At 43.3% G+C, this 13,999-nt stretch overlaps 1 protein-coding gene across 1 annotated transcript in view; it reads left to right on the top strand.

Moving 5' to 3' along the window:
* Positions 1-13,999, top strand: part of dst (dystonin) — a 168,405-nt gene that overhangs the window by 56,601 nt on the left and 97,805 nt on the right. Inside the window, 3 exon segments of the mRNA XM_036546201.1 lie at positions 8,959-9,125; positions 11,427-11,539; positions 12,746-12,852. Coding sequence (XP_036402094.1) covers positions 8,959-9,125; positions 11,427-11,539; positions 12,746-12,852 — 387 coding nt within the window.

The following is a 13,999-nucleotide window of genomic DNA, read 5'->3' as shown; positions in this document are numbered from 1 at the left end:
TCCAACCACAAGAGGTTGATAGAGTCTTACATTTTGTATTATATGTACTAGTCTTTCATCTGATGATGGTAACTCTGTCTGCAAACTGAGTGGCATTGGAAGTGTTTCTGTGCTTATTTCCTATCAGTGGACTTTGAGTTTAAACAGATGATTAAGTCTAAGTGACTTAACACTGGTTAGATCTTTAACAGGCTGATCTGATAATGCAAGAATGTCATTTGCAGATTACCAGTTGTTTAAAAACATCAGAAAAATTTCGTATAGTTGTGTTTTTTTTTTTTACCCATCCGTATAAATCTTGAAAAATAACAGTATGAATATGCATGATTGTGTATGAGGAGAGTCAGCCTATGCCTTTTTAAGCTTAATGCTTAAGTATTAAAGTTCAGCTCTGCCCTGGCTATTATTCATAAGTGGTGGGTGTGCTCTAATATGTAAGAGCTAAAAAGAGAAATGGCTCTATACCTGAGCTCCTTGCCTTGAGGGACAGGCTTAGTTTTATGATCACTTTATGATCATTGAAAGTCAGGGGCATGTAAATGCATGATCCAGTATATAACTGCATAATTGTAAGAAGAAACAGTACAGAAGTTACTGCCCACATCAGTGAAACCGCCGCACTGCTTTTAAGATGTCCGTTAGACAGAAACGGCAGCAATCCGTGTTGTACTGAATGTACTTAGTAATTTCCTGATGTAGAACTGCAGACTGGTCTTGTCCCTATTAATACCAATGACTGGACGCTCCAACTGCAGCTGAGAGGGGTTGCGGTAGTATCGAAACAGCTGTCAAGATGTCACGTTGGTGCATAGAGACACTCATCACATGTTACTCATGGCTAGAAGAGAGTGATATTCATAGATCGCTGGACATGGCTGTCATGTTCAATGATGATTTGTAGTTCATAAAGCAGAAATGTGTTATAGTAGTAAAGGAAGTGTGCTTGTAATCAGGATTGTAGGTTCAGTTCCCAGGAAGAGCAGATTTGTTGCTCTTTTGAGAAGGGTATTGAGCCTCGGTTGCTTTAGTAACTAACCTATACTAGTTGTACAGGTATGAATCCAATACTAATTGTATGAATGGATTGTTTAATAATAATGATAATAATAATAATTATCATTTAATAGTGAGAACAAAGCTAGTAATGGTCAGAGATGCTAGTTATATCTCACAGTTTGTCACATTCCTGTTGTTCTACCTGAAGTGATAGTCAGTTAGCAGCTCTTTACTTAAGAATATTTTCTTTTTCCGTTGTGTTTTTTGACCATTGCATGCAAGCTCAGACTTGTGTGTGGGGTTACTGCAAAGTACATTGTTAAGGTTGATATGTGGTTGCTTGATGATTTGTTTGATGTTTTGTTAATGATGGGAGTGATTCAGGAGGAGTCTTTTCAAATAAGGCAGCTTTCTGTGTCCAACATAATTATTGAGGGCATTCACAAAGGCTTTGGTATGCTCAGTTTAGCCACACTGACACAACTGAACTGTATTGGGAGTGCAGAGCTTCAGGCTGTGGCACTGATGGCACCGCATGACTGTGATCCTCAGCTGGGGACAAAACACCTACGTGAACAGCTTTCCATTTGGGCGTGCCCTGCCGTGACAGCGCTGGGAGGTTCCAGTGCTGCATTTCTCAGGCCAGGCTGAACCATTGCCGTGTTCCAGCAGCTCTCTCTCCCTAACTCATGCTCTTCCCCCTCTCTTTCCCTCCCTCTCTTCCCTCTGTCTCTCTCCTACCTTTTTAATTTTGTTTGCTCCTTTCTTTCCACCACACTCTTCGCCTGACTCCTCTCTCACTTACTCCTCTTTCTCTCTGTCCCTCTCTCTCTCTCTCTCTCTCTCTCTTGCTTTCTCAACCCTCTCTCCCTCTTTCTCTCTATCTCTCCATTTCCCTCTCTCCCTCCCTCTCTGGCCCCTGTTGGGGAGTATTAATATAGACTGCAGTGGTCAGTGAGCACGTCTTTGGGTTACACTATGTGAGAGGAATTTCATGGGGAGCCAGGGCTCGTGTGCTTGCAGCAGGTCCTTCAACAGTGACTCGGTCCGGCACGTACACAGGAACCACAGGCCTCTGTACCGCTGCAGCACACACAGAGAAGGAACGTGCTGCTTCTATCCTGCAGCGTGTCTCAACACTTGCCGATCCCATGCCACCTGAGCGACCCCCCCAGATGCTGTCTTGTAAAAATGAAGTTTGAACTTCTCCAAATGAGAACTTAAAACGCTTCCAGAGAAGCAGCGAGTGAGGAATGCAGAATAAAAGAAGAATGTTTTATTATGCTTGGGGTAATAAAACATGCTGACGGGTAGCTTGGGTGACGGGGAGGGGACATGAGCTTGCACCTGCCCCTGTCACTCACACGCAAGGCGTTTGGCATGGCTGCCGGTGGCTATGGACCTGTTGCTTCTTGATTTTTCGGGTTGCAGGGCACTGAAAGAAACGCTGCCGACGCCTCTGCCCAGATTCCTGCTCTGAAGGAGCATGCAGGCCCCTCTGGCAGAGAGAGCGCCTCACCTGTGATCCTGAGACACCGTGTGTTTGTACTCCCAAAACGTGACACAGGAGGGGCGGGTTGCCCATACAGTCTTGGCCTCTGTTGGGCCACATAATGATGACCTGGTCAGTGTGGTCTTGTCATTGTCAGTGCAGAGTATGCCATGCACTGAAGTTGCAAATTTCCATGCACTGAAGTTGCAAATTTCCATGCACTGAAGTTATAAATTTGTTAGTCTGAGAATGTGGTCATCTTGTCAGTGTCTCTTGCTGTGTTTTTTGCATGTAATGGTAACAGAGATAGGTGACCCAGTCCAAAGGAGCACTCACCTTACTGGAGAGAGTTTTACTGGGTGTGTGTGCTTTTTGGTGTTGGCTTTTCATTCCTGAACAGATGTCACAGATAAAGGCTTGTGACTCCTGAGCTGCTTCAGAGAATCCAAAAGCCACTGGAGATTGAGGCCACTCACTGACACCGAGGGAGCTGGAGGCTGAATGTGGTTTGATTCAGACAGTTGCCCTTTTTGGTTAGGGCAAATGGACCAACCTGCCAGCTTTGTTGACATGCATACAATTGCAGGGTATTTTCCATTGCATCCATACAGATTTCCTTGATGAACAGTTGCTGTGCTACATATACACTGAGATGAAATGATTCAGAGTGCTTCTCATTAGTGCTCTTTAAACACCTCTGAGCAGTTGTGAGAACCTACAGAGATTAAAAAGGCTCCAGTGCTGTGGTGCTGTTGACCTATGTGGCTCATATCACGTTACTCTTCTGGACTAAATGAGGCAGTATATCAGGACGATAAAGATTTTGTCCAACGTTCAAGGTTCAGTCTAATATTTGAACATGAGACACAGGAAATCATGTGCTGCTGCTGACATTTAACTGCAGAGTGCCTGGCAGGACTTCACATACTGCAAGAGGCACACTGCATTCAAGGCAAAGTGGGTTACTGTTCCAATGTCCAAATTATTACAATCTGACTTTAATTATTCAGGTAACATTTCACACGATAATGCTTGGAAGAGATGCGTGAGCTTATCTCCAGTTGAGCTTGTATGCAGAGACAACACTTCAGCCTGTTTTTCACAATCCTAGAAATTGAAGTTGTATAACAGTGATAGCTTCGAGGGGCAGCTGGAGATACACGATGTGGTACTGTCAGACTGGCGCACTGAGATATTTGGTCTCTCCTGCGGGGATAATTAAATTGGAGAATTACATGGAGAGCTATGGGGTTAGAGTACAGTCATAGTGCACTCTCATAAACAAGCTGAAAATTACACTGTGCATTGAATAAACTTGATTGGCTTTTTTTCTAAAAAATACCTAATATGTTGAAAAAACTGTTTAAATGCAAAGGTGCCTTCAAATGCAAAAACAAATGACTTTGGATGTTTGAGGGAAAAGGTGATTTTCAAGGGTGGGAGTTGTTCTCTTTTCAAATGTGTAACCAAGTAAAAGTGCCCAGGGACATTACTGTGTACCCAAACCACAGTTATTTCCACAACTCAGTTGCAGACTTACAGCCTTTAACCTTCAGGCAGAATGTCAACAGCTTCAGAACAGAGTGCCATAGTGGAATGGCAGTTCTGTTGCGTTTCTGCCGTTATTTTTAGTTCTGCTCTGCCATAAAGCCATTCCTGCCATGCAGCCAATAAGCATTCAGTTCCAATGAGTTGCCCAATCAAAAGGCAAATCAGTTGACGCCTAACATGACTGCATCCACAGATACCCTGTTCCAGATACACTGTTTCAGAAGGATGTGATATTCTTTGATATTGTGCAAGCTTCTTGGTGTCACGTTAACAAAGTACTGTGAATTTACCTAATGCTAAAGATGCTACAGAAAGAGTATTACACATTTTTAAATGCAAGTTTTGGTGGCAGGCAATTCACCATTTGTTTGGGGCGCAGTAAAATATTAATGTAAAATGACTATGCATGTTTTCGGCTTATGGAGTGCACATTCTGCGCTCATATGGTGACATTTGATGAACAGTCAGTGTTTGATCCATGGAAATGATTGTAGTGCATGTGTTTTGTGAAGTTTATCTTGTTTTGCATGTGCCCCAGGTTCACTAGGGATTTCAGAGGACTGAATGTGAGCCCAATCACTCCTCTCACATATCACCTCGGACGTTGAGGTCTCCATTGTGCGCACCCTCATTACTAGGCCAGAATGCTCTGTCCACTGGGGCCAGACTAGCCAATGCTACTTTCGTTGACCCTCCCTGTGCTGTTATTTTTAAAGCACCCATGATAGGCCAGGATTCCCTGAGTTCCCTGCGTCCGGTTGGAGGGGCTGAGAGTTGCTGAGATGAGTTTTCATACGCGGCAGTACAGCACTGGCAATCTGACTCCGCAGCCCGAGAGTGAGGGGCCGCAGATCCTGCCCCCCCCCCCAGCCCACCCCCATCCCCTTCTCAGGCTCAGACTGGGATCATAAGGGCACGTCTGTGGAAATTTAACACTGAGAGGTGCCTGCTGGTGCCCGTGTTTACAGCTCACATGGAGTAGACCTGCAGGACCAGCGTTTCTGCCTTCAGAGAGGGCCAGAGTGCGTGGAGAAGCGCAGGGCTGTGGCTCTCCAGCCTGCCCAGATGCTGTTTGTTTTGGATCAGCCGGGCAACGGAATAGTTTCAAAGGTCACAGTGGATTCCTGAGAGCTGCGCTGGAGTCAGCAGAGCTGGGCAGACCGAGCGGAGGAGCCGCGCCACGTTCTGTGTCTACGGCTTTTTTCGGCAGCGTCCCCTTATCCCGTGGGAGCCGGCAGCGGGGGCGCTGATGGTACCTCTTCCCGGCGGGACGTCTGGACTGACGAGACGGAGCGTGGAGCGAGTCAGTTGCCGTGGCTGGCTGTGACGGCTTTCCGTCCTCTCCGCCCCCTCTGTGCTGAGCTGCAATGGCTGCCTCCCCTGGCGGGATGAGGGGGGAGAGAGGTCTGGATTGAGTTAAGACTGCAGGAATCTCGCGCACAAGAAAGAGGAACAGCGTGCAAGGGAAGAACGGTTCCTCGGACTGCCTAACTGACAGCTATGGGGAACATGTGTGGATGTGTTCGGAGTCCCAAGGAGGAGTGCTACGTCGACCCTAACAAAGCTCCGATCAGCCCCGAGCCCAGAGAGCCCAGGGGCCGGCGCTACTTCCAGAGGAGGAAGAAGAGGAAGTCTGGGGAGTTTCTGCCCACCGATTCCCTGAGGAGCCAGAGTGGGGACAGCCTACTGGGCGAGGACCCCAGGAATGTCTTGCGAGGAGATGACACAGATGGAACCCTTACAGCAGGCCAGCCGAGAGCCCAGAACTCTCCAGACAGAGGGGTCTATGTGGGGAAAGTGCCCATCTTCTCCTCCATGCCCCTGGTGTCCGGCGCTTTGCCCCACGGAGCATCGGGAGCTTTGACTCGTGGACGCTCGGATGTACGCCCGAAGGACAGATATACTAGCTGGCCCCTAACAGACCAAGGGCTTCATGGGGTGACAAAGACGTCCAAATATACAGCCCCAAAGGAGGTCTTACTTGAGCGACGGTTACTTCGACAGCGGGTCAGGAGGGTTGTGAGCTTTGGTGCTGTGGAGCATCGGCTCCGAACACTGAGGGGAGGCAGGGGATTGAGCTTTCGGGTTCGTGGGATACATAGGAGTGGAAGCGTTGGGGATCTGTGGACAGGTAAAACCATGGGGTTCCCCAAAAATATCTGTAGGACACAAGTCCAGAGCAAAGGAATGAAACCACCAAAGTGCTCTGGAGGTTCAGTATCCCAGCACTCTTTGGGTCCTCTTCAAGCATCTCTCAAGCATGCTTCAAGTCGAAATGATGAGGTAAACCAGTCGCTCGGATTCCTTTTTAATGGTTTCCTGACTTGTTTTTGGCCATGTGTAAATGTGTTGACATTCAGCCAGTAACTGCACAGTCCATGAAGCGATGCATTTACCTCATTTTGCAAAAAGCAAGTTAGACAATTTAACATTGACTCATATTGTAACTTTTTCATGAATGGTTAAAAAGAAGACCACAATGAAGAGGACTTTTATTTATCATTTTGAGAGTTAAGTACAGCAAGCTCTGAGAAAGAAAGGGGGAAGCTACATATTTGTTTTAATGAATGTTGCCTGGTGTCAGATATCATTGCTACCATTTAGCAAGGGGTATTTTGAGGCTAAGCTGCATGCAGGAAAAACGAGAGCTGCTATTTCCATAGCGATGGTTTCCGTGGGGTGAAGCTCTGAAGCTGACATGGGCTTTTGCTTGTTAGCACAGTCTTTCCATTCCAACAGACTGCGGACACCAAGCACTTACTGAAACCTTCCAGAAGCCAGACTCTCTGATTATAATGTTAACATTGTCTGGAGGTTAATGTGCTGTTAGTGAGGGAGGATTTGTGACATGCGTTGTTTAAATACAGAAGCCTTTAAAGTGTATAGGGGTATTGTTGGTCTTTTAAGGTTTTGTACAGGCTGTACTTTTACCTCTCCACCTGTGCACTTTTACTATGTGTAAGCTTTCAGTGCTGTAAAACAGATCAGTTTGCCTGACAACTTTCCACTGTGACATTGTTCTTCTGTATTGTTTATGAGGGCAGAATTCCATGACAAGAGACTTCTGTACTTTCTACCTCTATGAAGATAAGATGACATGATACCACAAGGTAAAAAGTACAGAGTATAGAGAGTGTAGAATTCGCAGTGTCCCACTAGATTGAAGTCTTCATGCAAAAGGTACACTTTTTAGAAATGCAAGGCATACATTTGTACAATATGAATTTATTAGAAGTATATGTGGACCATCTCTGTTTCTGTTTTTTTTTTTTTGTTGTTGTGCTTTGCTATTACAGTGGAGGGTACATTTTCCTTGAATGGCCATTCTCCTTTGTTGTCTTTGGCTGCGATTTCACCTGTTGACACTGTGCTTTCCGGCATGTCGTCAGCTCACTTGACGTAATGCAGTGTTTGAGCATGTGTTTTCTGAGGGGCGGGGCATCTGCCTAGCCCAGCTTCCCGGCAGCGGCTGCTGACGTGTGTCCACCTTGTGACTATTGTGACTTTCGACTTCGGCGGTCTGGGAAATTGTGAAACCATACCTTGGTCAATACAGCCTCATGTTGACAAAAATAGCCATGGCTCCCTTTGCCAGGCTTGCCAATTGCTGCCCCAAAGGTCACTCTCATAGGGTACAGTGCCCTCTTGCTGGGCAGGCATTTCCTCCTTAGGTGTTTAGAGCCTTCTCTTCATCATTAAACTCCTCCAGCTTTAAAAGATTTGGGGTTCACTCAGAGGCTTGCATAGATTGGTGTGTGAGGGAGCCCAAGAAATAAGCAGCAGTGGAGTGTGGTGGCTAGACGCTGTAACCCAAACTGCCCTGGTAAACATTAGTCTCTAAATGGATTATATGTAAAATGTAAACTATGTGAGTTGTACTGAACAGCCAGCAGATAAATGAATAATGATAATCAGTCATTATTGTATCTTTATGTCTGTCGCCATGGAATTTGTGTGCACTTATTTTCAGGATGCATTCTTTGGTAAATGATTTCCTGGGAATGAGACTATTTTTATTGGCCAGCTGTAGTTCTTGGCCACTTTACAACCCTGACATTTGTAGATTTGAAGTCTTTCAAGAACAGAGATTCACCCTGAAATAGATTTGGCTTATTCATGTATGTTGGTTTGTGAGGAATGTATTGTCCTCGCTGACATTGTACCCAAAGGCAACTTAGATTGGAAAGTTGGTTTACCATTTGTATTCAAAGAAGGACATGCTCCTCGTTAATTGCATGCACAGAGTCCTCTAAATAGAGTTCTTGAGCAAGAGTCACCTAGTTTGTTTTCAGTGTACTAGGATGAGTGTTTGTCTGTAGATTTCATGGGAAATTAAGTGTGCATTCATCTGTGTTTAAATGTACCTTTGGTTGTATCTGTATAGATAACGCAAAGGTCTGACTTAAACATTCAGATTCTCCTGTGCAAAAGTCTGTAGGATTCAGTAAAACCCAAGCTTGTCTGTTATTCAGATATACCAGATATATACTACATATCATGTTGGGTTATTCCAAGTCTGCCCCTCTCAAACCCTTTTCTGTGCTTGAGTCCATTTCAGGTCTGCCTGTGACTACCAGGAATTGCAAACAGAGTTACCATCATTATGACTGTGATTATTATGTTGCATTATGACTTGCATAATACAGTTCTGCAATGGTTGTAGAACATACTATGAGTGTGTTTATATACGGTGTATATTAAAATATCTGTAAATTAACAAAACTAAATGTATTTAATGTCTTTCCGTGCTTTGCTACTCATTTTTAAAGACTGGACCCAAGAATGGTGTCCCAACCGCAGTTTTATTATGAGCTGTGACAGGAGTTCATCGTGTTTTGGATAACTCCAGGTGATATCAGACAGAGTACTGTCTGCTTCATATGAAATTAACAGGCTTTGGGGTGTTTTGGGGGCCACAGATCTCGGACATCCATGTCACGGGGGAGTCAGAGGACATGACAGCCAAGGAGAGGCTGCTGCTCTGGTCCCAGCAGATGACAGAGGGCTACGCAGGAGTCCGCTGCGACAACTTCACCACGTCCTGGCGGGACGGGAGACTGTTCAACGCCATCATCCACAAATACAGGTACCATTGTCTGATACTCCAGCTAAACCCTCCTGGGCATTCTCTTTGTAGTCGAAAATGTCACCACAGGCATCATCTTCAAGTTAACTGGAGAGGAACTGGCAATCAGAGGATTATATTCTTTGCGCACACTATTAACACTATTTAAGTTTTTTTTTTAACTGTGGGCAGTAAATCTAGAAAAAAATGAGAATAATAATAAGTAGGAAACAACAAGTGAACAAATGCAAGCAGCAAAGCATGCTGTTTCTCCTGAAAAGACCCTTGTATTTTTGTCAGATGTATTTGATGCGACAATATTAAGACAGATGCATAGATAAACTATACCTTGAGGGGTCCAATCCCTTTCCAAGGGCTCATCTTTCCATTTGCCTTATTTCCACACCCACCTCTTCGCTTGAGTGAACTAATTACTGTCTCAGTGGAAATGGTGTAACCTCACTTACCAGTTCTGTGATTGTTCGTGTTTCAAATAGAGCTGGAATCCTGCTGGAGGGTATACATTTTGCAGGGAGATTAGCCACCATGGTTATTCATTGATGTGGTTGTTGAACAGTGCTGAAAATTGCAGTTTTAGTCCTTCTGGTGTGAGGGTTGAAGAATGTGAAGAAAAGAGACATGGAAAGGAGAGTAGCTGGTTACTTATAATGAAATCAGGCATAAGTGCATTCCTCCTTCTTCTAATCCGCAGACTTGCCTGCTTTGCTGACGTAGTTCAGTGCATTGCACCAAGTACATTAGACATGTTGTATGCACTCAGGAGCAGGATCGAAATGTTGTCACAATAAGAAGTTTTGTTTGGAGCAGTGTACAAGTGCCGTTCCTTTGAACTGCATAATCATTTCCTTGCATGACAGTTTCTACTCGGTTTGAAATATGCAGGATATTCAAGCCAGTAATTTGAGTTTAGTGGTCCAAGTGGATTCTTGAGGCTAAGGAGGCTACAGAGTGGAATCGACTCTATGGTTGTCATGGTTCCCATGTTCCCTTGTGTTAAACATATACTAATCTCCCAATGCCTTGTCCTGTTGTTTCTCATAGAAACGTTGCTCAGTCTTTGCCAAGTCTGTCACAAAGAACACATAGAACATATTGCATAGAACACTCTGTGGATGTATAATCCTAGACCACGAATCCTCTAGATGCTTGTGGGTCACATGGCATTTTTCCATTGACCTTTCACCTTTGTTGTCCTCATGCAGCTGTTTGCATTTCACAAGTAAACACAGATTCATTCCACCGGAACGTCTGGTAATATAAACAGTGCTGTCAGGCATTTCCTCTGTGGTTTGCTTATACCCACAGCTATGTGAGATCATGCTCAATGTTGTACTTCTTGATGCCAAGGAATTTTGTGCTCACCTTTAACAGGAAAACAATGCACGGAAATACATAAATAATTCTGCTTCCTCTACTCCTTGTAACGATGGTGTGCAAGAGAAAATACATACATATACGTTCAGATTATACATAAAATCAGTATGGTACTGACTTTCACCAGCATGCTCAGTTATGCTTCAAGCTCCTTAAGATATATCAAAGTCAGATCTATATTACTCCATATACCCCAAGGAAACAGACAAAAGAAAACACCTGTATCACCTGGCATGAAACCATTTCAAAGAGGACCAACAGATCAGTAATTATCAGGGCAAAGAAATTAGTGTAAGAAACTTTCATTATTCAGTATAATTCAGCAGACACACCAGACATGCCCTACTACATAGACAAGCATGTGAGATATTAAATTGAATTATGAATCATAATAACTGAATTGCTAAGATTGGTCTAATATTAGAGTACTTACACTCTAGGAGGGCTCTATGTAGCCTTTGTGGCAGGCTTATGCTGTTAGTAATGTTAGTTAATGCCCTGTTAGTTGCCCTGGACAAATGTTGTCTGCCAGATAATTACTGTAACAGTATTAGAATTCAGGCCCTTGAAAGATATTGTGCAGTTTATCATTAACAATTTATTTGCAGCTAAATCCTTGTAAGTCTATTTGGTAAGGGTGTCTGTAAGATGAATAATAGTCATAATTACAATATTTACTATAATGGCATTAGAATTTAAGCCCCTAAAAGAGCTGGTGCAGTGTATCATTGGTGACTGGTCTGGAACTATCCAGGAAACAGCTAGAACATTGGAGATTTTGCTGGAGTGAAAAGAGATTATATCTGCACTACACCATTTTTTGTGGATGTAGATTTCAGTCTTGATGAATAGCTTGATGTTTTTCAAGATATCTGAAAGGACCCAAAAAGATTTTGACATCAGAAAAAAACCTCTTTGTTTTTGCAGGCCGGACCTAGTGGATATGAGTCGAGTGTCCACCCAGAGCAGCCGATCAAACCTGGAGCAGGCCTTCAGCGTGGCAGAACAGCTGGGTGTCGCTAGACTGCTAGACCCTGAAGGTGAACTATTTTTGCTCATGGGCTTTCAGTGGCAGGTGTTTGAAGGAGCAGCAAAACACTCACTGACAGTGCTCCTCCATAATTTACATGGATGCACTGCAACATATCTGCAGTATGAAGGGCAAATTGCGTAGGAGTTTATCGCATAGGAAAACCTCTATTATTTTTCTCAGAGGGATGGAAAGCAAGCTTATGTTGCAAGCCTATTTTGCACATGCTTGAGACATGTTGGTTTTCACTGTGCAGCAGTCCTCTCTTGCAGTTTGATTGCCACTCTTACTGTAGTCTTTTCCTACCATTTTAAGTAATGCTTCGGTTTTGAGTAATGGATTTCAGCAAATATTTCACTTTTTTATTTTCGCACGACATTTTTTCTTAGTTTCAGTGAGTGCATTCAATTTGTGATGATGTATAAAAATAATAGTTTCTTAATCTGATTACGCTGAATTAAGGGCCAGAGACCTTGGTGCTTAGATTGAATGCAAGCCTTGGTGCTGTGAAGTGGAAACTTTTAAGTAAAGTTAAGGAAGGGACATTCCCCAGATAGGCTCTCCCTGTGAAGTTGCTGGTAGGGTAACAGGCATCACATGTCAAGGCACATGTTCTTTAGCTCATTTACCATGCAGTGACTGAGAACATTTGGATAGCATTCTGATTGGTGGAAGAGCATATGCTTCTATTATTACCACTACATTTATTTATATGCTTAGCATATACCTCTACATGTCACATTTTCCAGTTTACACAGTGGAATTTTTACTGAAGGTTCAGGTTAAGTACAGTATCTTGCTCTAGGGTAGAAAGGTACAACTCCACCTGGAAGTCAGACCTATGAATTGTACGAGCTCTATTCCCTTTGGTTACAATGCTTATTCCTTCAACCACTACACCAGACTAAGCTGACTACATCACAACCAAAATTCCAGCCTAAAACATCTCTGTGATACTTTTTTCAGAAATATAGATTTGGGAACAGCTTCAGTTAAATATGTAGTCTGGAATAGAAACAGATATTGAACAGATATTGTGTTCACTGTAATCTCTATTTTATAATTCTTTACAGACCCCCCCCCCCCCACCCCCCGTTCAGTATGTTACTTGCATTCTTTTTATATAGAGTCACTGTCGCTAGTGTGAAAAAGTTGAATGAATGGAAAATGCAAATTGTTCTGCTGAAACTGATACAACTTTTCCCCCTGTAATCAGATGTGGATGTGCAGTCTCCTGATGAGAAGTCGGTCATTACTTACGTTTCCACGCTGTATGATGTTTTCCCAAAAGTGCCAGAGGGCATGGAGGGAATCAATGCTAATGTAAGTATGTTCTGTGTGGAATTTGGGTACCATGCACAAGGTCCATGTCCATAGAAGATGTAAGATGTTTGATATTGATAAGTGATGGATGTATGCAGAATGCAAGAATCTCCCAGCAAATGCAGTAGAGTTGACATTTTTCTGTAAAAGACAAATCGTAATGAAACAGCACAACAGCTTTCAGTCTGTGGACCATGCTCAAGAAGCAACTCTGTTTTGCTGGATTGTGAAATTCTGAATGTTGCAAAAAATTTTTTTAGCATTCCTGCAACTTAACACAGGCCCACAAATCACAACCTTTGAATTTCACCCCATTAAAATGATCTGAAATGTCGCCTTGTGGTTCACAGAATTTTTTGAACCTCAGCCTTTATATCACTGAACTTTGAATTGAATTGAGATGAGCCATGCATTGCGCTTACAGTATTGCAAATGTGAAAATATGCCTCTTGATGTAGTACCAAGCTTTCACTGTATTTTTGGAATTTTGGGCCTTTGCTTGTTTTTAGGCCTTGGCAGTCCGTCGGTTGTAAGTGAGTGCTTAAGCAGGTCTTGTGATTGAAGGTTTTCAACCCCACACATTGTCTTATCTTCAGAAAGCAAAACCAGTGCAGCAATTCAGCAATGATCTCTTTTCTCCTGCATCATCCAAACAACAGGAAAGTCACGTCATTTTGAAAATGAAAATAAGTAAAATTACAAATCACCTCTGGAGTGACAATAGATTAATCCTCAGAATAAATCACTCAGTTGTGATATTTCAACAACTTGTTTCAGACAAACAGCTAACTCTAAATGACCTTTTCATGTTATATAAAAGCATTCCACTGCATTTTTTTTGCAGTCAACTAAATATGTAAAGCTTGGCTCATACCAATGCAAACATAACCATGTAAGCCTGAGCATGCAGCTTAGGGCTGCTTGTCAGCGTTGGAAAGCCCTGCCAGAACATTATGGAAATAATTTCTGTTGGCTAAAAAAAATCACTCAAGTTGATCTTAACATGTACAATCTGCCTTGTCCGAGCCCTAGATTCTGTTTACAGCGGGTGTCAAAATGTGTATTGTGCATGACAACCAGAATCTGATTGGGATGTTTTGACTCAGTCCAGATGGGTTACATTTTGTTCGTTAAATTACTTGTAATG

Source organism: Megalops cyprinoides, chromosome 15, assembly GCF_013368585.1.
Source record: "Megalops cyprinoides isolate fMegCyp1 chromosome 15, fMegCyp1.pri, whole genome shotgun sequence".
Taxonomy (NCBI): Eukaryota; Metazoa; Chordata; class Actinopteri; order Elopiformes; family Megalopidae; genus Megalops; species Megalops cyprinoides.
The sequence above is the reverse complement of the archived record's forward strand: the minus strand, read 5'-3'. Positions and strand labels throughout refer to the sequence as shown.